Here is a 21240-nt window from a genome sequence, read left to right on the forward strand (position 1 = left end):
AAATCCCAAACCAAAACACAGTGCAAACATCTTCAGGAACAGCTGTGGAGTTTCTTTTTTGGGGCTGGGCCCTGGGAGATTCCTTTTGGGAAGGAAAGTGTTAAGACTTGTTACCCTGTTTTTGTGAGTGTAATGTTTCAAAAAGAACTGTAGGAGAAATCACATTTGGCATTTCTGCTTTGATTACCTATTAAAAATACACACCTTGTTTGTCAGACTTTTTGCACTCAGATAACTTCTGTTGGTGTGATGTGATGTGTTAGATTCACATTTTCTTTATTCCTCCATTCTCCAGCTATTAAATTCCATATGTTGCTCTTTCCCAAAGACTGCACAAACATCAGATTCAATATGCAGTGGTTCTAAATTTCACATTCCTAGATACATGACGAAAAAGAGGCATGAACAAATGTCTGCAGTGATCACTGCAGTGATTACTGCAGGTTTTGCATCTAGTAGGCAAGTCTTTGTCTGCAGGGGATGCTGCAACAGGTGACCCCATCCACTGTAGGGTATCAGGAGGTGCTAGTCACTTAAACTAGAGTGAGTCAGCTGATGTCCATCCTCTTGAGCAGGGGAGTGGGGAAAGCACACCTGCGATGCCAGTGTTAACTATGTTTCAAAGACCCTGCAAAACAAGTGTTTTCAGTGTCCCTAATTCCACTTTGGTAGGACAATTTTTTGCTTGCCTACTGGACACTGAGCCATGTTGTTCCTTGGGAGTATTTTGCTACTAAGGTATAAACCACTGAAATAAATCCTTCTTCAGTACACGTAACAGCTTTTAGTATTTTCCTTCAAGTAAAGATGTAGGAATAGCTTCAAGCTGTTCTTTAAAACTGTTGCCACAGGATGGGGCTGTTGCACTGCCCAAATGTGATCTGTCACTTCAAAGAACTGCAACCAAGCACTGTTTTCAGTGCTGACCTGAAACTACACTCCTATCCCTTTTCTCTATTATTCACCAGTCCATGTAGTGGGCCTCAGTTTATTCACTTTCAAGAGGTAGGAAACTTGGAGTAAATTGTTGTTGGCTTGCTAAGCGTAGATCAACTTCGTTTCTTTTAGAGGCAGCTTTGTACAGTATGACAAGCCCAGGTAGTGAGGTAATAATCCACATAAAGGGGATTTGGTTCACATATCACAGAATATGTTAAATATTAAATTGGGGGGGGGTTAAGCCTTTATTAAATCCATATTTATGTTTTAGAAATGTGCCAAGAAGTGTTCTAATGAAGCAGCACCTGGGGGTTAATAAATGATATCATAAATCCATTCTGATTGCCAAGAAAGATTTTAATAAAGGAAGCCATGCCCAGGGTTGACTGTTTCATCCACGAGGAATAATTGTTTTGTTTCCATATTTCTTTTATTGGTTGGTTATAAGAAGTTTGCTTTTTAGCATCAAGTCATTTATGGTTGTCCTGCATGTTTCTGTGTACTGTTTGCATAAAGAGCTAGCCCTTGGTAGGTCTGCCAGTGCAAACTGTAGGAGGTGTTATTTTGATTGCCTGAAGAGCTTCCATCTTTTACTGCCTTTCACGTTCATCTCATGTTCCCCTGTTCCCTCTTCTCCCCTCAAACATTCAGGGTGAAGTGAAGTCTGAAGAGGGGCCAGAGTGGAATATACTGCGTGATGACTTCATGATGGGAGCATCTATGAAGGACTGGGACAAGGAAAGCGATGGAGAGGGTGATACTGAGCAAGGAGGTGGTCTGAAACAAGAAGATGACAGTGACTGAATGAAACTGAAAACAATTCAAGATAATGTCTTATCTTCTTAACTTTGTTTGGATAAAAAGTCAGCATTCTGTGAATGTACAAGACTTGGAGGATACCTCTTTTTTTTAAAAAAAAAAGACTTACACAACCTTGGAGTGTTTTCTCCTCCATGTCAAACTTTTATTTAATATAGCTCCATTTGCTATACTGAAATCCTGAAATATTTTCCAAAACAAGTATAATTTTCAACATATTTCCAAAACATTTTGTACAGTCAAAATAGTGGCACTTGCCCAATGAAGGAAAGATTTTGCCAAGGTCATTAAAAGTTTATACATTAGTCATGGCAATTGATGTATTAGCATGCCTGCATTTCCAAATCAGTGTTGCACTTTGAAAAGTTGTTGCAATTTGCAATAGAAATGGCTTACAATAAACACAGAAATGCCGTCACCTTGTAAAGTTATCGGACTCCTATAGAGTCTTTACTACTTTGGCCAGAAAAGGTCCTGTAGATAATAAAGAAAAGTAACCATTAATGTGATAGTTCTGGTCTTGGAGCATTAGTTTGATTGGAGACAACTCTGGAGACATAATTGTAAAAAGAGAGACTTGACCCTACTGATTGGGGTTTATATATATAATTTATATATATGTGTTTTTTCCATTGTAAGTCTGAAGTTGTATAAGCCAAGAGTCTGGAAGGAGAGGAAAGGACAGTCATTGCTATTGGTTTCATGGGGGAGGGAGGGCTTTTCTAACAATACTCTATGAAATTGTGTTCCTGTTGCTTCATTTGCAGTTCTTTTTCAGTAAGGAGATGGACCTCTGAGATACATCCTATGGGTTTAGTCAGCCCTAATGCTAATTCCTCAGGTCTGTAAAGGGTCAAACGAGAAGAAATTTGGAAGACATCTGTCAGGGTAACACAACTGGCTTTAAGCTACAGCAGTTTCTCCTCAGTCGTTGTTTGGTTGTGAAGGTGTAGAAGCTAACATATATAATAAGAATATATTCTATGTAAGCATATGCATACAGAAGGAATTGTGTTGTGACTAAGGTGTTATAAATGAGAGGCTGGGGATGAATTCTGCTGCCTTCACTGTTCCAGACTGGCTGTCTGATGCTGTGTCGTTTGTTTAACTTTGCTATCACATTTCCCCATTTGCTGTGTGAAGCAAATGCCTTGGGGCCTATTAATTGATACTTAAAATACATAGTACTGTTCTGTCCATTTCTGCAGATGCCTTATGTACAAACCTTTCTTTGTACCTGCTTACACGCAGGATACCATTAGGAGCAACTTTGAAACTTTCAGCCTTCAGCATGGAATGTGCAGTAGGACAGTGGATATAGATTTTCCTAATGAAGACATTGAGAAGGGAGAGGGTGTTTGTGTTTACTGCAGGATAAAAAATATAGACACAAAATGGTAGAGAAACCCATCCCAACAACTGGCAATCGTTGTGTTATCCCTCGCCTATTCATCTGGTATATATTGTAGCATAATTCTTTGAGGAGAACTCAAAGCTAACAGCAGAAATGTTTAGATTTTCAAGCTGTTTTGAGTGTTAAACATATTAGATATCTGAGGAGACATTAGTTTGTGGCCTGATATTTATTATCTCAAACGAAGGCATACACTCAAAATATCAAGTGGCAAAACCACAGAAGTTTGACATATGGTTATCCCGGCTTCTGAAGGCTCGACATCTGTATAGCTGTTCAGTGAGAGTTACCATCTCATTAGTGCAATACAAAAATATGCCACAATGGATTTTGAGTCTCTGAAGCAGCATAATATTCTAATCTGTCGTTGCTTTCTTTCTACAGTGTTCAGTAACTTTGTGAGAAAAAATTACATCAGCACCCTTAAATCTACAGTTCCTCTCTAGTTTCATATCCCCTGTCTCTCTCAAAGAGACTTTTGGAAAATAATTTAAGTTTTTCTTAGGAACTGTGACATCCCGAGATGATTATTAAAAATTTTGGAATACTTTCCAAATACTTTCAGAATGCTTGGTTGTTTATTTGTGCATTTTTGGAGTAATGTTTTGATTAAAGCACTGAAGTGACTCGTGTTAAAGAAAAAAGTGGAGCATATCAATATTGCTAAAAATATTTTGAGCTTCCATTTCACATATGTAGAGAGCATTTCTCACATTTTAAGAAGCATAATACTTATATTTTTATGTATATTGAGTAGTTATTTAAATTTTGTACTGTGCCTTGTCCTTTGGTTGTGCCAGATGCAGAGAAGCTCCTAGAATAACTAAAATTGTTAACTACGTATTTTGATTTTAGGCATTTGTTGGCTATTTTATTTCACAAGTTTTGTTTTTATTGAGTAGCAGTTCAAAAGATCTAAACTTTGTTTGACCCAGACACCTTCCAGTCTCCTCTCTCAGCTGTGGGATCAGCTGCCCTACCCCCTTTTTCAGTAATGTTCTTCCTCTTCCATAGCTACCAAGAACAACCTTCAGCAGCTTTTCCCAGCAGTCAGAGTGCTTGGTCTGTTTTTCCTGCTCCCATGAATATCTCTGCTTAAGCAAAGCTGTGCCGCTGCCCTTCATTCCAGAGAGCATGAATCATCTCAACTTTGTATATTTCTGTACCTATCTATATAAAGCCAATAAGGATGGGGTGGTTCCAGTTTTATTAGGCTTCAAGCCAATTCCAGAGTATGTAGAGTTTAATATTCTATGGATTGCATGCAAAGCAACAGCTTTGTTTAACAAGAGAAGGCACAGGGTCAGCTCTTCCCCATGTCTCTTGTCCCCTGTTCCCCCCCAGCACAATTCACGTCAATTGTGTTAACTTTTTTCAGCAAGGAAAGCATGAGTTGGCCTATGGAAAAAAATAACTATATTCTCCGTGCTTTTCTTCAGCCTCCTGTTAGGGAAACACTTTGGGAGTGGTGATGGAATATCCTTGTTTTGCCTGATGCTGCTGCACCACAGCATCTTCCCTGCTAAAACATGGAGGGAAGAGCTCCTGCTTCTGCAGCTGTGAGTAAGGTTCTCCTGGGTTCACAAGTTGAGCAGAACAAAAGAGCTGGAAGCTGCTTCCTGGTGAAGATAATGTTTTGTGTGTGTGTGATTTGTTTTAAAGAGAGAAATTGATTGTTTGGAGGCCATAAAAGTGTTTTGATTATCTGATGCTTCCAGAAGAAGGTGGTCTATACAGCTGCATCTGTTCAGTGCTGGCTCAGTGGCTGTCTCTAGGGAGGAAGGCAGAAGTCATCTGGCACACAATACTCTGCACAACTTAAAATGACAAACTTCTCATTCTTATGAAATGAGTCCTGGCATAGTTAATATACACACAGAGCAGTTGTCAGTGTTGTTCACTTCCAACCCCTGAGAATTGCTCAATGATTTCTTCAAGACTTGCTGAGGTAAGGAGTGAGAGGGCCAGGAGAAAGCTTGAGGTAGTGAAGAATCAGGATCTCGTTACACAGATAGGGTCCTTATGCTAAATAAGATGTTAAATCGGGAGTCTGAAACTTCAGTGACAGACACTGGAGACTGGACAAGTTTTTAGTTAACAGATGGTGGAAGACTGCAGATTTCATTTACTGCTGTTCTAAAGCAGTGGCTTCTAACCTCTTGCGGTATGTAAGCTTCAAATGTTTCACCTCCATAAGCGATCTAGCAGATAAAGGCTTTTCCTTAATCATTCTTTTTCAGACTGATAACGGTGGCTGATACTGCACAGACAAAACATTTTGTTTTCAAATGCATCTTTTCAATTGCTTTTCTGTCTTAAGGGGTATGTTCAAAATTAAAATCCATTCAAACTGAATAGCCTCAACACGAAAGGTGCTTGTGTTTGTGCAGTGCTTCATCCCTTGAAATGATTTATTTTTGTTTAAATCCATGTGTTTAACCTGTTGGATACCAAATTGTTAAATGAACTAGGGCACTTTCATCAGGCTTTCGAATGTGAATTCATGAGCACAAGTGTCTTCCCAGAGGCACTTTGGAAGGTGATTTAGGAATACTCATAAAAAGCATTATTTCTTCACAGTGCCTCAGTTGATTCAATAGCCCATTCTCTCATGCCAGTGAATGAACTTCTGAAGCATTATTTTACAACATCTTCTTAGTGTTTCTTAACTCTGTTTTCAGTAAATGTGTTAATTGTAAACTGCTAACCTCGATCAGACTTGCATTGAAGTTTTGATATCACTAAGATTTCTTATAGTGTTCTCAGAAGTAGCTGAATAATTAATAGAAATAGTTCATTAAAAGATAAAGTGGTTACACATATCAGAAACTTCACGCGTAATCTAGAAACGGTTATTGCCATAGTTTTAAAGCCTATTTGAATATTGAAGTACTTAAAGATTCTACTAACCACTTATGAGCCCTTTATAAAGTGCATTATGAATATAATCTTGGAGATTGTGACTGAATGCCCATGGTTATTCAATCACTGTTGCTTTGGACTTTGTTTTTTCTACCCTGGTAACAGAGGACATTCTCATTCTTGTTCAGAACAGAAAGGCATACAAGTGTTGCTTGATACAAGCAAAACAATAGTGAAAAGATTTCATGATTATGTGGATTTTGCATTGACTTCAAGGTTGTGTACAGTTTATCTCAAGAGGATTTTCTCTGGGTTTTAAGCGATCCATAAATTGCAAATTTTGTGGGAAATGAAGCAGCCTTTTACTTAAGGTACCCTATGTCCAGGGACAAGAACTGGTCTGCGTCCGTTTTGGGAAGGGTGCCTGAAGTCAGGCAGCTGAATGAAAACTGTTACTAGAGGGCTGAGTACCTGAGCTTTTGGTAATTGAGGCTTTGACCATAACAACTGTTTAGTCACCATGTTGCAGGGCTCCTTAGAGGCGAAGGGCAGTCAAACACACACTGTTAACCTTTCCACCACTGTGTGCCTCTGCACCTTCACTTACAATCCCAGTGAGTTTCAAAAGAGCTTAAGGTTCATATTGCACAGCTGCAATAATGTAGTAGTACAACAGGTAACAATAGTGTATATGGTTGTTTTTTGGAGGAGTGAAATACTTGACAGTACCTGCTGAAATGTGTTACATGCTTATGAAAGAAATACTTGTTATTATGAAAAGACTTCATGAAAGTCTCAAGTGAGTGTCTCTTCATGATAACAGAAAAAGACTATGGACCATTTTCATAACCTTCAGACATGATCCTCAATGCATTACTCAGCCAAAACAATGTATTAGATGTGAGTATAAATACACTTCCAGTATGAATATTGGTCAAACAAATCCAGCCTCAGAGGATGATATATTGGTATTCATTCAAGTGGACTGTGTTAGCAAAGGGGCTAGTCAGGCCTTGCAAGATGTTGAACACCTTCCTCATGTACCAGTGTAACCAGCAGCTCAGATCAGGATTGCGAGTGCCACTGCTGTTCTCTCCATCTGCTATGTTTTGCCTTCTTTAAAAAAAATACTGGAGTGTTCTTTTATTTTAAGTTTTGGTGTCATTGCCTAGAATTAAAGAAGAAGTGAAATACATTTTATGTGAAAAAGATAGTTCAAGTAAGAAGGGAAAGGTGATACCTGTGTATCTTTCTATAATGTCAATATTATGCTGCTCAGAGACAAACCATTGTCTTTCTCATTCACTTCAGTTCCTGTTGAAGCACATAGCTGAACTGTCTGCCTTGTCATGAATTAATTAATTTCAGAAGACTGGAGTGATGGATTTGTGAACTCGGGTCCTTTATGTGAGACAATACTGGGTTTGACATCTGCATTTTCAGCCAATATGTAGGCACTTTTACACTCTGATTTTACTGTTAATAAGGTGGACGTTCAAAACACCTGAATTTTTGAGAGGAGGCATTTCAGCTGTCAGTCTACAGCCATGATGGGGAAGTTTAGAAGTTAATGTCCAAAGTACAGATTGGACTTTGGTATGTTTAATGAAGATAGTTCTCCCATATCTGTTGTTCTTAAATCTTGTTTGCTCAACATATTTTTCTAGAAAATGTAGGACTCTTAAATTTGTGGAAAACCACAATTTGTTTCATCTTCCTTACGCTTATAAGGATCTTTGACCTTAACCCACAGCCTGCCTTGAACGGTAGGGTAGGTGCTCTCAGGTGGTCCTCCTGCTGGAGAACACTTCACTGAGCACAGTCCCAATGCAAACCACCCTCTTTGTGGGGGGGATCACATGTGCTGTTAGTTTCAAAGAGGGAAGGTGCACAAATTCTTTGTGTGGTCTACAGCCAAACAGGGAACCATGTTCAGCTCCAGGGTGGGGCTGGCAGATGTGCAGGTGGAGCTGCTCTTCAGCTTCCTCTGGCAGCCTGGACCCAAACTAGTGCCTCTGGCTGGCATGAATCAGGAAAGCACAGAGTATCTGTCTGGATACAGGGCTTGGAAGCCCTGTTGATGGGAAAGCTGAGCAACTGTGTAAATACTGTAGCGTGCTGGATCCACAGGGCCCAGCTGAAAACTAGGGGAGAATCCTGTCTAAAAGATCACTGATTCACTAGAAGCAGATACTGAACATCTTTGCCACTCTGTATAGGTAGCCTGTTCAAGATCCAGCTCTAAAATGTAGATAAGTATCAAAATTATTACTAACACAGAAATGGATCTTTCTGTTCTAATTCTAGATGGAGTCACCAAGCTCAAAACATCTAGATGGAAGGATGTAGTTTGGTCAGTCATTCAGGAATACTGCTCTCACTGACATCAGTAGCCAGTCACAGAAAATGCATTTAAAAATGTGTAAGGCTGAGAAGCAACACAAAAACCTCTGCACTAATTTGGTCAGTGCAGCACAAAAGCTTGGTATTGCATGAGGTTTGGTTTGGTTGTGGATTTGTTTTTTTTCATGAGGTAATGTGAAACAGTGCATTGCTTTCTGTGAACTTTCTAGGATAATTTTGAACTCGTGTTGCTTAAAAACCATTAGGAAAAAAACATTTCTGAAGCTGTGTTAGCTTAGAGCTTTTCATCTGTGCAGACTGCACAGGCAGCTTGTGAAGAAGTCAGGATGCCAGACTCAGAGCTACTTGGTTTTTGTAGCTGCAGAATATGACTTAAAATATTGCATTACTCGCTAACCCATTTTTTAAGTTGCTGCCAATTAATCTTGCTATAATACGTAATTTTCTTAAAAACTTCAGTAGTGCGATCTGGGTGCACATTCTAACTTGAGTTACAGGATTTTAATTTGTTGAATAAACTCCAGTAGATGCTCTCTTAGGAAGACAATATTTACAGGTATCATTTGTGTGTTAGTTAATGAGGTATAACCCAAATCATCACTGAGCAGTTCAGAAATAGAAGGCAACAGCTGTAATACTGACAAAGAGATGCAGGTCATGAGTTCAAACCTTGGGATTAAAGGGGTGACTTTTCCCCTACTGTCTTTACTTTGTTGTGCTTGCTATAAGTAGATGTCAAGACCCCCTGGTGTATAAACCACCGTGCTTATATTTCTCTGTCTTTTTGAAATTATTTTTATTTTTAGTTGGTGAGTTTTCCTCTGTTGATATTTAAGTCTTACTGACTTTAGTGGAAACAGGATTTCCTGTGGTGATTAAAACCACAGGTGCTAGGATTAAGGAAGGCCTTTTTTTGGTGGCATATAGACTAAAACTGGATGATGTAGAGAAGATTAGTGTGGCATCCTCAGGGCTGACAAGCAGATTTGGGAAAGCACAGGAGGGGATCAAACTCTGGGAGGTGTAACCATGGGAGAACTTCTCTGGCATACACAAAGTTTTTATGAAGACTTGAGTCTTAACTGATTCAAAGGTGCAAGTTGGATGTTGGAAGCAGAAACCTCTTTGGATGCAGCACTGATATGTGCAGCCTTTAAAGAACATGTATGTTTTTAGGATAAGGAGTTTACACCATTGATCATTACATTCCTTCCCTAGTCCCCCTAATGTCTGGCTGTGCTCTTTAGAGAGAGGCTGCAACTGTACTACCTAGAAACCATTTTATGAGTTGTAAAATCCAAGCCATGTAAAATTGTGAATAATAATTTAGCACTGAAATACAGACTAATGGTGATGTTCCTTTCTGTTCCCTTTTTACTTTTATTCGGAAGACTTTTTTTTGGTGGGGGGAGGGGAGAGTTATTCTAAGGGACAGCTGTAATATCTCAGCATCTCCTGAACATTCCCCTTTCCTTCAGATTTTAGTCATTCTGGCTCGAGATGTCCTGGCTAAAGTTCTAGTGTTGTTTTGGGGTTTTGGTTTTTTGGGGTTTTTTGGGGAGGTGGGGTGGTTGTGGGGTTTTGGGGGTAATTGCATTCTAGATGTCATTTATTAAGGTGTAGTTTTAAACACACAGACTGTACATCACTGTGTGGACATTACAGCTCGTGTTCTCACTGGATGGCAAAGAGAATACCATTCCATAAGATCAAAGAGGTGATAGCTTTTTGAATCAGGTCCTGTTGACTTGTGACTGTTTTCACTGAAGTTATTGAATCTATTTGTGTGAACAGGAACTTTTTTTTATAGATATGTGTATAAATATGTATATTTATAAATATGCAAAAATTGTGTGTGTGTATAAATATATATAAAAAAGTTCTTACTCCTGTTACATATTTTGTATTCGTTCATATATATATATATATATATAAAATAAGATCTGGTTCATACAGATAAGTTTTTTTCTCTATATATATATCAGAAACCTTTGATTTGCAAGCTGACAAGTAGTTACATATGTATATGTATATATGGATGGCAGTCTTGCGTGTCGAACAGCATGTTCTATAAAGTAGCCTTTATCTTCTGGAACATGAGTGTTGCAGGAATGGGTTGTAGTTGTGTGAAATGCAATCCTGGGGCAGTGGGGCTGCTTGTATTAGTAAGGTCAGCAGGGTTTGCTCTCAAATTCATCCAGGCGTTACTGCACACACTAATGAAATGTGCAGCACAGAGGTATGGACTTCTACTTCACTAAGGATAATAAACAGTAAAATCTAAGGTTTTATTATGGTATATATTACAACTTTCCATTATTTGTCATCTCCTCTTTGCCTCACCTTTATTAGGTGCCACCTTGGCTCTACGAGTTGAACCTTTATACATGTATTTTTATAAAAAGGAGAATTCAAAAATTTTTTCCCTAGCAGCCTGCATCAGAATAACTGAGATTCTACACAACCACAATTACGACTGCAGATTTCTCTGCGTGTCACAAAGAATTAATTGTGCAATCATCCTACGCTCGTCATCAGTGTGAGAATTTACAAAAGTCACCTCTTAACTTTTAAAAGTTATTCCTCTTCCAACAATGTTCTTTAGTTTATGAAATCTGGCCAGCCACCTTACTTAATGACCTGGTCGTCAGCAGTTTTAGAAAGATTATTGCTTTTGTATTTTGCACAGCACATTTGCGTATAACCAAAACAATCTAAAAAGAAACCACAAATTGTAAAATCCTGACCACGTAATTTTTAAGTTAATAGGAAACATGAAACCTTTACGTTTAGTGAAGTAACTTTCCAGGTGTCTCTGTTTTTCTAATAAACAGTTACTGTTTATTAAAAAAAAAAATATGTAAAAAGACAGTATTGTATTGAATTAAAAGCTCCAAAACAGATAACTTCTGTTCTTTCCCTATGTGCACGCTAAGGGCCCATTCCTACTTTTTGACTTACAAAGCTTCCACTGACAGCAGCCCCAGAGGACAAGGCCGTTTCATAGAAGCACAAAGAAGAGATAAGTATAAGCTGAGTTAAACTTCAGTGTCTGATAATCCCAGGAGCATTTGAAAGAAACAGGTAGTCATCAAATAAAAACTACTTCAGAATGAATCAAAACTAAAAAGCTTTTCAGGCTAAAATACAAAGCCACAATTGGGATCACTTTGACAGATGTATCAGTTCTGAAAATTAACAGCAGAGTTTTGAAGCTGGATTACCTAGGCAGAAGATCATGTTACAACTGGATTCTGATGATACTATGCTTTATCCAGCTTTATAGAGTGCCCACAGTTTGGCTCTGTCATTTCTGACAAGTTTTCATTGCCTCTTCTGTTGTTGTTCACTTTAGCAAGGTAGAAATGACACCTGTTTGAGTATAGTTAAAGAACTGCTGTGGTAAAAAAGCCCTTAAATGTGCAGGGGAGAGATTTTAGAAATAAGATAGGTGTATCATGATGTACACATTCCAGATATTTTCCATTTAGATTACATAATGGAAAGTCGATGTTTATGAATGTGGGTGTGTATTTGAATGATATGGCTAGCAGGTAGATGTCCCTTCCTGGAGCAAACTGGAGCAGCTCAGGCATGTGTGGTGGGCTTCTGCAGCTGCTGGGGATTTAGCTCAAGTGGCTGGGGCTTTTGAAATGGAGAATGCTGCTATGCCTGGGAAGTTGTGCCTGGCAAAAACATCACCATGGTGACATCAGAAAGTTTTAGGGAATCAAGCTTTGTTGCAGTGGTGAGGCAAAATGGAGACATGCACCTGGGTAAGCCTGACACCCTGTGTCACACTGAAAAGGTCAGAAGAGAAGAAAAGGGTTTGTCTCAAATGAGAACAAACCCAAGATTTATCTTAATTCTCTTTTTTTCCTAGCTGGTCTAAAAGACACTGAGGAATCATTGACAAATCTGAAGGAATCTCAGCAACTTTCAAAATCCAGTCGAACTGGTTTGCTGTCACCCTGGCTGGATCTCTGGTGGCTTACATGGAGGGCTCCTCTGGAGCTTAGACCTCCTTCCAGCTGCACAGGTAGCCTGGCCAGACGGGCACCGAGCACGTGGGGTTGATGGCCTTCAGTATCTCATCCCTAAGGCTCCAGGATTTGTGAAAGACACTGCAGTTTGGGTTGGTGTGGTTTTTTTCTTGGGTTGGTGGGGTTTTTTTAATTTTTTTTTCACCACTAATAAAGAATCAAAACACTTTGCCAGCTGGTAGGGCTGTATCTGCAGAGGTATCCTGAGAGATGCTGGGAGGTTCCCTGCAGAAGGAGGGTATCGAGGACTGTCTCACTCGCTGCTCTGAAGCCCTCGAGGTGAGTGGCAGGCAGCACATTTACAGCAGCAAAGTGTTACAGGGCCATAGTTGCTGTATAAGGAATTTCTCCATGGTTTCAGCTGTAGCTTTTGGAGGAAATAATTTAATAACCCTTTTCTTTGGAAGTATTTGCGGTTGAGGTACCTTGTGTAACGGAGCTGATTCCTCAGCTGGTTAGCAGCAGAGCTGTGAGATGTAACAGCTCGAGGAACTGTCCCCTTGGTTTTGTACAGGTGTGTTGCAGAAGTGAAACCAGCTGAGTCTACATGTTGAGCTTGCTTGTTTATTTGAGTAATTTTGGAAACATTGCCATTCCTGACACTGCAGCTGTGTTTTTGAGGTCAGCAGGAGCAGGACATTGACATGTACAGCAGTAAAAGTGTGATGTTGTGGCAGAGACGTTTAATCTGGCCTTGCAGGAATTCATGGATTTAAGTGGAAAGCACCATTAACTCTTGCATCAGGAGACTGCAGTCCTGGCTGTGTATGTACCTACCCACACACTGTTAAAGAATGAAAAGTAAGTTTACTTTCAGAGTCTGTGTGTGTACACATACCTTTTCAAAAATATATTTTCTTAGCTCCCTCATCTCTCGGAGAATCTCATCATTGCTGGTATCCACAGCAATACGAGGTTAGCTGGCCGTGTTGGTGCAAGGTTTCCCTGCAGCAGAGCCCTGCCAAGGCAAACAGTATGTGGCAGCTCCATGCTGCTGGGTGCCTCCATCACCCCAGCACACAGCCACAGCTGCTCGGAGGAAGCACTTTTCCTCACTGGAAAATTCACATTTAATTTGGGGACTGCCATTATCCGGCTTCAGAAAACATTCGAACATTTTGCAGAAAGAAGATGGTTCCTGAGATGTGGTCAGCTGGAGGAAGTCTTCGGTGTTGTTTGGCTGGTTTAGGTCTTACATGATTCTCGTTAGGCTTTCAGATAGGTCCCAGTCATCCTATCTAACTTCTCTTATGTGTGTTTACCCATAATATGGCCAGCAATAGCCGAGCTGTTCTTTAGAACATCTGTGGCCCCTCTTCTCCATGCTTTTTCATCTCTGGAAATAATGTAGAGTTTCTTCAGAAATAGCCTTGACCCACCTAGGAGGGTGTAATTGGAAATTCTGGCAAGTTAAACCAGTGACAACTTAATTCAGAAGGGAATATAAGGCTAAAATGGGTGAGAGTAAAGAAAAAGGCTACTTGATCACTTTATAAAGTTAATGTACAGGGGTGATAAATGGACTGTAAAGGAAAAGCTTTATGGCATTAAGTTGAGGGATGCCTAGTAGACTGTAGAGTGATTTCCCTAGGGCAGAGAAGGGTATGGAGGGAGCCTGTGATGTTTGTTGTGGCCAAAAGAGGCAGCAGAAAAAATGAATTACAGGAATAGCCAAAGCATTTGGGGCTTGAGAGATTCTGTCAAGTGCAGATGAGGATGTATTTGCACGCTTTTGACAGGAGAGGAGACCTCGGAGAAGGAGCAAATCCTCCTCATCTCTCGCTCTCCCTACTTAGGTAGTAGTACCGATTACCAAGCTGCCCGGGGAGCAATGAGAGTTGCCCAAAACACACTTGGAAGTGAAACGGAGGGGCAGTGCGGAGAGCGTTCTGTGACGGTGCAGCGGGCAGAGCCTTAACAACCTTGAATAATAGGAACGCATCTGAGTGGTGTCCAAGAGGCGTGTTATTCTTCCTCTAAAGCCAGAGTGGTATTTGGCCCAATTACTTTAATAATAGGTGAAAGAAGGACTGAAGCCTTTATTTAAAAAATAAATAAAATAATATAAAAGCCTGGCAGGACTTGCTTTTTCTTCTCGGCTCCGGGCTGCCTCGCCTCGCCTCGCCTCTCCTCGCCCCGGGGCGAGGCACCTCGGCAGCGGCAGGCACGGCGGCCGGGCTGCGGAGGGGAATAAATAGCCGGGCGGCGGCGCGGAGCCCTCCGCTCCCGCAGCCCCTCCACGTCACTTCGCAGCGAGGCGAGCACGTGGGGCGGGGAGATCGTATAAATTTCCCTCTCCCTGCGCGGCCGTGATGTTATCTGCTGGCACGCGTCCCCTCCGCGCAGGGAGAGCCGAGGGGCCGGGGGCGGCAGGCGGGGGGCGCCGGGCGGAGCGCTAGAGCCGCCGGGGACGGGGCCAGCCCCAGCCCCAGCGCCGCGGGGGAGGCCGGCGGGGGGAGAGAGCGGCGCAGCGCGGCGGCCAGCGCCGGGCGGCCGGCTCCGCGCCTGCGACCCGCGGGAGGGCTGCCGGGGCGGCGGCGCTGCCTCGCTGATCCGCGGCGCGGGGTTGGCGTTTCGGCAGGAGGAGGAAGGAGGAGGGAGCTGGAAAAGAGCTCTTGCGGCGCGCAGCGGCCCGGGCGGGGGTGGGTCGGTGCATGCGGCGCGGGGCGCACGCAGCAGCCTGCGGGACGCGGCCGGACCGGGGATCGCCGCTCGCCGCCGCCGCTGCCGCCGCCGCGGGGGCCAGGCGGGGCCGCGGGGCCGGGGCCGCCGCCTGCCGCTGCCGCCGCCGCTGCGCCGCGCCCGGGCCGGGCGCGGGGGCCGGAGCTCGGCGCCGCCGGGCGCGCACGTGCGCGGCTCTCGCCGCCGCCGCGGGGGCTGAGCGGGGCCGGGCGCGGGGCGGTGCCGCCGCCGCCGCTGCCGCTGCCCGCCGGGAGCCGTCGGGCGCCGCGGGCGCACGGCAGGGCTCAGCGCCGCGCCGGCACCCTCTCTCTGCCGGCTGCGGCAGCGCTCTGTGATACCCATCGCTGCGCCTTCTCCCCGCAGTCCTTCTCTTTTTGGTTTGTTGGGGGTTTTTTTTTTCCCCCTCTTTTTTTCTCCCACCCCCCTCCCCCCCGGTTTTTTATTCCCCCCCTTCAGAGTTTTGTTTTCCAGCGCGCTGAGAGCAGCCTCTCTTCCATTTACTTGATTCGCAGGTTGGTTGTATCTATTTGGGGGCTTTTTTCCTCCCCTTTTTTTGCTGTCCGGCTCTCTCCACCCCCGAATTTTATCTAGTTGTAGCAACTTGCTGGCTTTTTTTTTTTTCCTTATTATTACTGATATTTTTTCACTGGCGCCTCTCGTGCATTTTCCGATCGCGAGCCGCCCTCGCAGCCCGGTTTTTAACAGCATTTTGTCTGCAGATCTCCCCTTTGTTTGCACGGATCCCTTTTTATTTTTTGATTTTTTTTTTCTTGTTGTCGTTCGTTGTTAAAGTGACTTTTTTTTTTTTTTTGGTGGGGGGGGCGCTGTATTTAAACACTTAAAATGCACTGCTATCTCCTGAGCGTGCTCCTCACAGTGGATCTGGCCACCGTGGCTCTCAGCCTGTCTACCTGCAGCACCCTCGACATGGATCAGTTTATGCGCAAGAGGATCGAGGCTATCCGGGGGCAAATCTTGAGCAAACTCAAGCTCACCAGTCCCCCGGACGAGTACCCCGAGCCCGAGGAGGTGCCCCCGGAGGTCATCTCCATCTACAACAGCACCAGGGACCTGCTGCAGGAGAAAGCCAACCACAGAGCTGCCACTTGCGAGAGAGAGAGGAGCGACGAGGAATACTATGCCAAAGAAGTTTACAAAATAGACATGCAGCCTGGTTACCCCGAAAGTAAGTCGTCTCTGTTTGTGCATGTGTGCGTAATTTCGCCCCCGAGGCTTAGCGGTGCCCGGCACCTTTAAATAGCAGCCCCAAGCATCGTAACGTGCCTTCTTCGCTCGGCTTCCTCTCATCCTCAGCATCTCTTAGGTGGAGGCTTCTAGGGTTTAACTCAGGTGGTGGGATATACGTATGCCTGGGTGGATGCGTTGGGGGTGGTCACCTGTTCCCCCAGACTCGTGAGGTTTCCGGTCCCCTTTGAAGTCAGCCAGGAATCCCTCAAAGTGCCTCTGCTGCCCACCACCACGTACCTGAACACAGCTCCCCCCGCCCAGGGTCCCGCTCCCTCCCCAGCACCGGGTTTAGCTCCCCGGCAGCCCCGTGTACAGCTTCCAGAAAGAGCCAATATCTTTCCACTGCTCTTGTTTCCCTTGGAGTGTCTGGACCGGGCAGGTTTCCATCTCTCCATAACCGAAAAGAAAAGGAGGTCTTAAAAAAGAGAAAAAAGTCGCCGGCTCGTCTTGTCTGTGTCCCTCCAGAACAGTGTCCCGCAGACTGCTATTCAGATTGGTGCTCAGCGAGGACAGAGACATAGACGTCCTCCCTCCTCTTCCCACATTAACTAGCCTCCCCTTTCGGTTCATGGGCACTTTTCATTTCAGGTACAGAAAAACTTTTCCCTTCTGGGTAGCCTCGGTTCTTGGAACCTGCCTCAGCCCGTCTGCCTTTTGCTGTTTTTAACGACCTTCTGGTGATCCATGCCACGTTTTGCACAAAAAAAAAAGGGGATACAAATGCTCTGGGCTGACCAAATCCACTTAGAATGATTAATAATCATAACGACGTGCCTTTTTGTTTTGGTAGTGAAGCTTAAGTGCATAGGAAAAAAAAAAAAGAAAGCAAAAGCACCGCACTGCCTTAAAGGAATCTAGATCATCATCATACCGAGGAAAGTGGAATACCAGAAGCAGAAAATAACTTCACCGTTCACATATCTGAACCCTAGTCCCTTGTCTTTTCATTCAGCTTGCTTTTCTAGCTCTTCCCTCCCCCACCACTTGATGCCCTATATAGTTGCTGTCTGTTTCTGAAAAGCTCATAGCTCTTGCTTAAATAGATAATGCAGCCATCTTGGTAACTTTATCCTAGAGTTTCTAATTGCATTTTCCCCTTATTTATTTTTAGTTTAGCAAGTTTAGCTTTGGGGCTTGCTCTGTCTTGCATGTGATAGTCCTAGGATGCCAGCCAAGGTATCTGAACCCCACGCTCTGTGCAGCTGCCTCCCTTCTTCCTTTAGTCTTAAATGACAACATCAGGTACAGGACATCCTGGCACTCAGAGCCATTTTATTATTGTAATTATGGCACCATCCTTAATAGCCATGATAAATACACTCCGCCCTTGTTACCCTTGGGGAAGAAATACTTTCTTTTTTAAAAAAAACACGTATTTGGAGCCAAGTGGGTATGAGCAGAGCGGTTCAGTATAATTCATAGCTGTAGCAAAAACACAGAAGTCATGTCTGTTTTCCACGTTGATGTACTGTATCTTTTTGAGACCTGTCAGATCATACCCAGGGCAGAGGAACACCTATGGGCAAAGGTTAGGAAGACCGATAGCAGTGCCTTGGCTTGTGGAGTTGACCCGGTAACAAGAAGTCTCTTAGAATTGTAAAATGCATCCATCCTGAGCACATCTGTCCTTTCTCCTTGCTTGAACAAACTACAAAGAACCAAGAGCTGCATACTTTCCAGAAAATTAAAATATCTGTGGTGTGTGACTTGGATGGTCTTGACAAAAAAGCATCTATTTTTAAAACGTTGTCAGAGGCCAGATTTCTTCTGAAGTATCGATTGAGGCTTTGGAAGAGCAAAGGAGATTGCAGGTATCTACCAACAGAGTGCATCAGACGTTTGGGATCGGAGGGCCAGTTAGCAGTAGATCCGGCACTACTGTGCAAGGGCTGTCGCTAACATCAGAGTAAGTAGGTTAACTGTTTTTCCACTGCTCTCTAGTTATGCTGGATGGAGCGAACCTTTCCAAAAAAGACAGTAAGGAAGAAATTGCTCCACCATATTTTAAAGGAAGAAATTGAAAGCACAGCTCTGGCAGCCACAGGCACTTTCTCCTAGGCGTCTCAGAGTGAATTTTTTAACTCTATGGTTTCTGCTGTGTTGGAGGGAGGCAGGAGAGAGAAGGGGATCAGTGTGAATGCACTGAAGGTCAGAAGCTGCTGGAACGCAGGCATGGGAAAGATCAGTGGTTCAGTTTTTACCACAAGTTGTTAGCGTTCAGTAACTGACTACAACCCAAGTATTACAAATATGCTCTAATTATACTCATAGTCAGCAATATATCACTACAGATCGCTGATAGGTCTTTGTGGGGCATTTTGTAAAGTTCAGACTAAATATTTTTAGCAATGAGGAGATTTAAAAGGAAAGCTATAAGAGATATTGTATATACCCTAAGGCATATTTTGTCTTAAATATTATCCTTGGCCAACTGTACTGTATAAATACAGTAAATATGAATAGAACTGGCAAGATGCCAATCTCCTGGGATGAATTTTAGTCAAGAAGGTATTTATGGGATATAAATAATACTGTGTCAACATTTAAAGAAGGGATCTGATTAGTTTTGAAATTATTCATATTAATCTTTTCACATGCTGTTAGTTTAAGGCTCAAACTAAAGTTATGCTAAGGTTTACTGATAGTTTGCACTGAGGAAGTAAGGGGGCATCTGGCTTGACAGTCCACATGAGGTTGAGGACACATTGGAATATACCTGGAAATTCAACAAGTCAGGGACTGCCGGACTTGTAAGCAACAGATGGGAAAGAAGTGGCAGAAAAAAATACTACAGAGACATTTGGAAAAAATAGAAAGCTTTTGTCTGAAAAACATTCCTGCTTGCGTTGTGCTCACGACAGTATGCATTAGATACTGAAAGACTGGATCTCTTTTAAGTCCAGTTAGCAGTCAGAATTTGAGGTTTTTTACAGACCAATTTACAAAGGAAGGTGGGATATGGAAGCTGAGCACAACATGAAAGAGTTCTTGGGAATTTTGTGCCCAGGAGAGATTACCTCAGTAAATGCTTAAAACTGATTTTTGTGAAAGCTGGATAACATTAGAAGTTTATTACTTATCAGTTCGTCATTGAATTTCTAGGCCCCGATACTTCAGCTAGGTGACGATTGACATTGCACTGATAATAAACAGAAATTTAATGCCAACACAGTTAAAGATTGTGAATTGTAATGCTAATGCATAACTGGGATACTTGAGAAAAATAGGCAACACACACATGTATGCGAAGGCAGGGGCCCGTTCTATCATCTTCACTCAAAGCAATTTTTACCACAGTCAGTGAACTGGTTGGTACTGATGGCTTAAGGCCAATGCAGGTAAATTTTTAAATTTCTGCATTCTCGAAGAGAGGTTTGTAAGTAGTCAGTAACCTTAGAAATCACAGGTCTTCTGATTTTGGGACTGGTTTTGCATGGGTTTTAGGCTACTCATGACACATTTTAGTGTGAAGGAGCCTCCATGGGTTCCAGCCTGCACTTGGTGTTAGGATTAGTCTTCTCAAGAGCCCTATACCATGAATATTACTTTACAAAGGCCATCGCTCTGTGAAAGATTTACCTCATGAAAGACAACATTATAAGCTGGCAGAGCACAATAACATGTTTCTACTTTATCAACAGGGACTCACTTTACTGGCAATTACACATATGTGGGTTCCTTGTCTTCAGGGTACCAGAATTGCTTGTGCAGACGTAGCTGCCGGCACTGGCCGCATCATTACCATGATGTTAACAACTACGACTGCACAGCTCACCTGTGTTTGCATTTAACATAACACAGAGCTTAATCTATCTAGCTATGCTGGACCTATGGTTGTGCTCTGGAGTACCTCTTGTAGGAGGCATTTGCCAGGCATGCTTTCTTACCTGCAGCAATGTGAAGGCTTTCCTGAGGGGAGACATGGGAGGAACAGTTCCTTATTCCTTTTTCATGAATGGCACCTAGTGCATTCTTCCTAATTGGTTATGAAAAAAACTCAGGAAGTTGCAAATGGCTTTAAAAAGAGACAGGGTAATTTTCTAGGCAGTAGTCCTCTGCATACTAGGAGGGATAATAAAATAACATGCTCTAGTGCACTAATGAAGGGGAGCTCCACATGTGTTTCCTGCCAGGCTTCTGAATCACCATCCACTTGCTGTAAGCAGGGTGCCAAGCTGGGAAGCAGGGGGTGGTCTAAGAGCCAGTCTGGCATGGTACATGGTCCTTGAGTTTTTTCCAGAGGATGAAGCCTACAGAAAAGCTAAATACCTAAAGACCACTGTCTTTAACACTGCAAGGTCAGATGAACTGCAAGACAGAAACATAGGGCTATATTCCCAAGTCCTTTCTGAAACCTGCCTTAAGTTTATTTCTGGTGTCTGTTTTAGAGCCATTTTTCACTGTAATTTGGTGAGAAGGTTAGATAGAATCATGGACTCATTTAGGTTGGAAGAGATCTTTAACATCATCTGAGTACAGCCTTTAACCTAGCACTGTGAAATCCACTACTAAGCCATGTCCCTAAGTGCCACATCTAAACTTTTAAATACCTCCAGAGGTGATGAGTCAGCCACTTCCCTGGGCAGCCCGTTCCAGTTTTTGTGAATATGCAGCACTGCCCCAATGCTCCCCACCCTCCAGCCCACTGGCAGCGTGAATGTTTTATTGTCCCAGAGACCTTTCTGAAAATGTGCCCTTTTTTTCTGCTCATGGCTGAAGATGTGCAGGAAGTGCCCTGAGTGCTACTCTTGCTGGCTCCACTTGCAGGACAAGGTGTGAATAGGTGATTGAGGGAAGAAAGCAGAACAACATCTTCATTAGCTACTGATTTTAGCCCGGCTAAAATCATGCTCTGTGTGAGAACAGTAG

At 42.9% G+C, this 21240-nt stretch overlaps 2 protein-coding genes across 2 annotated transcripts in view; both read left to right on the plus strand.

The window, feature by feature from the left end:
- Positions 1-9685, plus strand: part of RRP15 (ribosomal RNA processing 15 homolog) — a 30008-nt gene extending 20323 nt beyond the window's left edge. Inside the window, exon 5 of the mRNA XM_051782997.1 lies at positions 1591-9685. Within this exon, the coding sequence (XP_051638957.1) occupies positions 1591-1743 (153 nt within the window). The 3' untranslated portion in view covers positions 1744-9685. The remainder of the gene's footprint in view (positions 1-1590) is intronic.
- A 5708-nt stretch (positions 9686-15393) lies between these two features.
- Positions 15394-21240, plus strand: part of TGFB2 (transforming growth factor beta 2) — a 64289-nt gene continuing 58442 nt past the window's right edge. Inside the window, exon 1 of the mRNA XM_051782986.1 lies at positions 15394-16309. Coding sequence (XP_051638946.1) covers positions 15967-16309 — 343 coding nt within the window. The 5' untranslated portion in view covers positions 15394-15966. The remainder of the gene's footprint in view (positions 16310-21240) is intronic.

Source organism: Manacus candei, unplaced genomic scaffold, assembly GCF_025592945.1.
Source record: "Manacus candei isolate 608988 ecotype Guabito, Panama unplaced genomic scaffold, ASM2559294v1 h1tg000017l, whole genome shotgun sequence".
NCBI lineage: Eukaryota > Metazoa > Chordata > Aves > Passeriformes > Pipridae > Manacus > Manacus candei.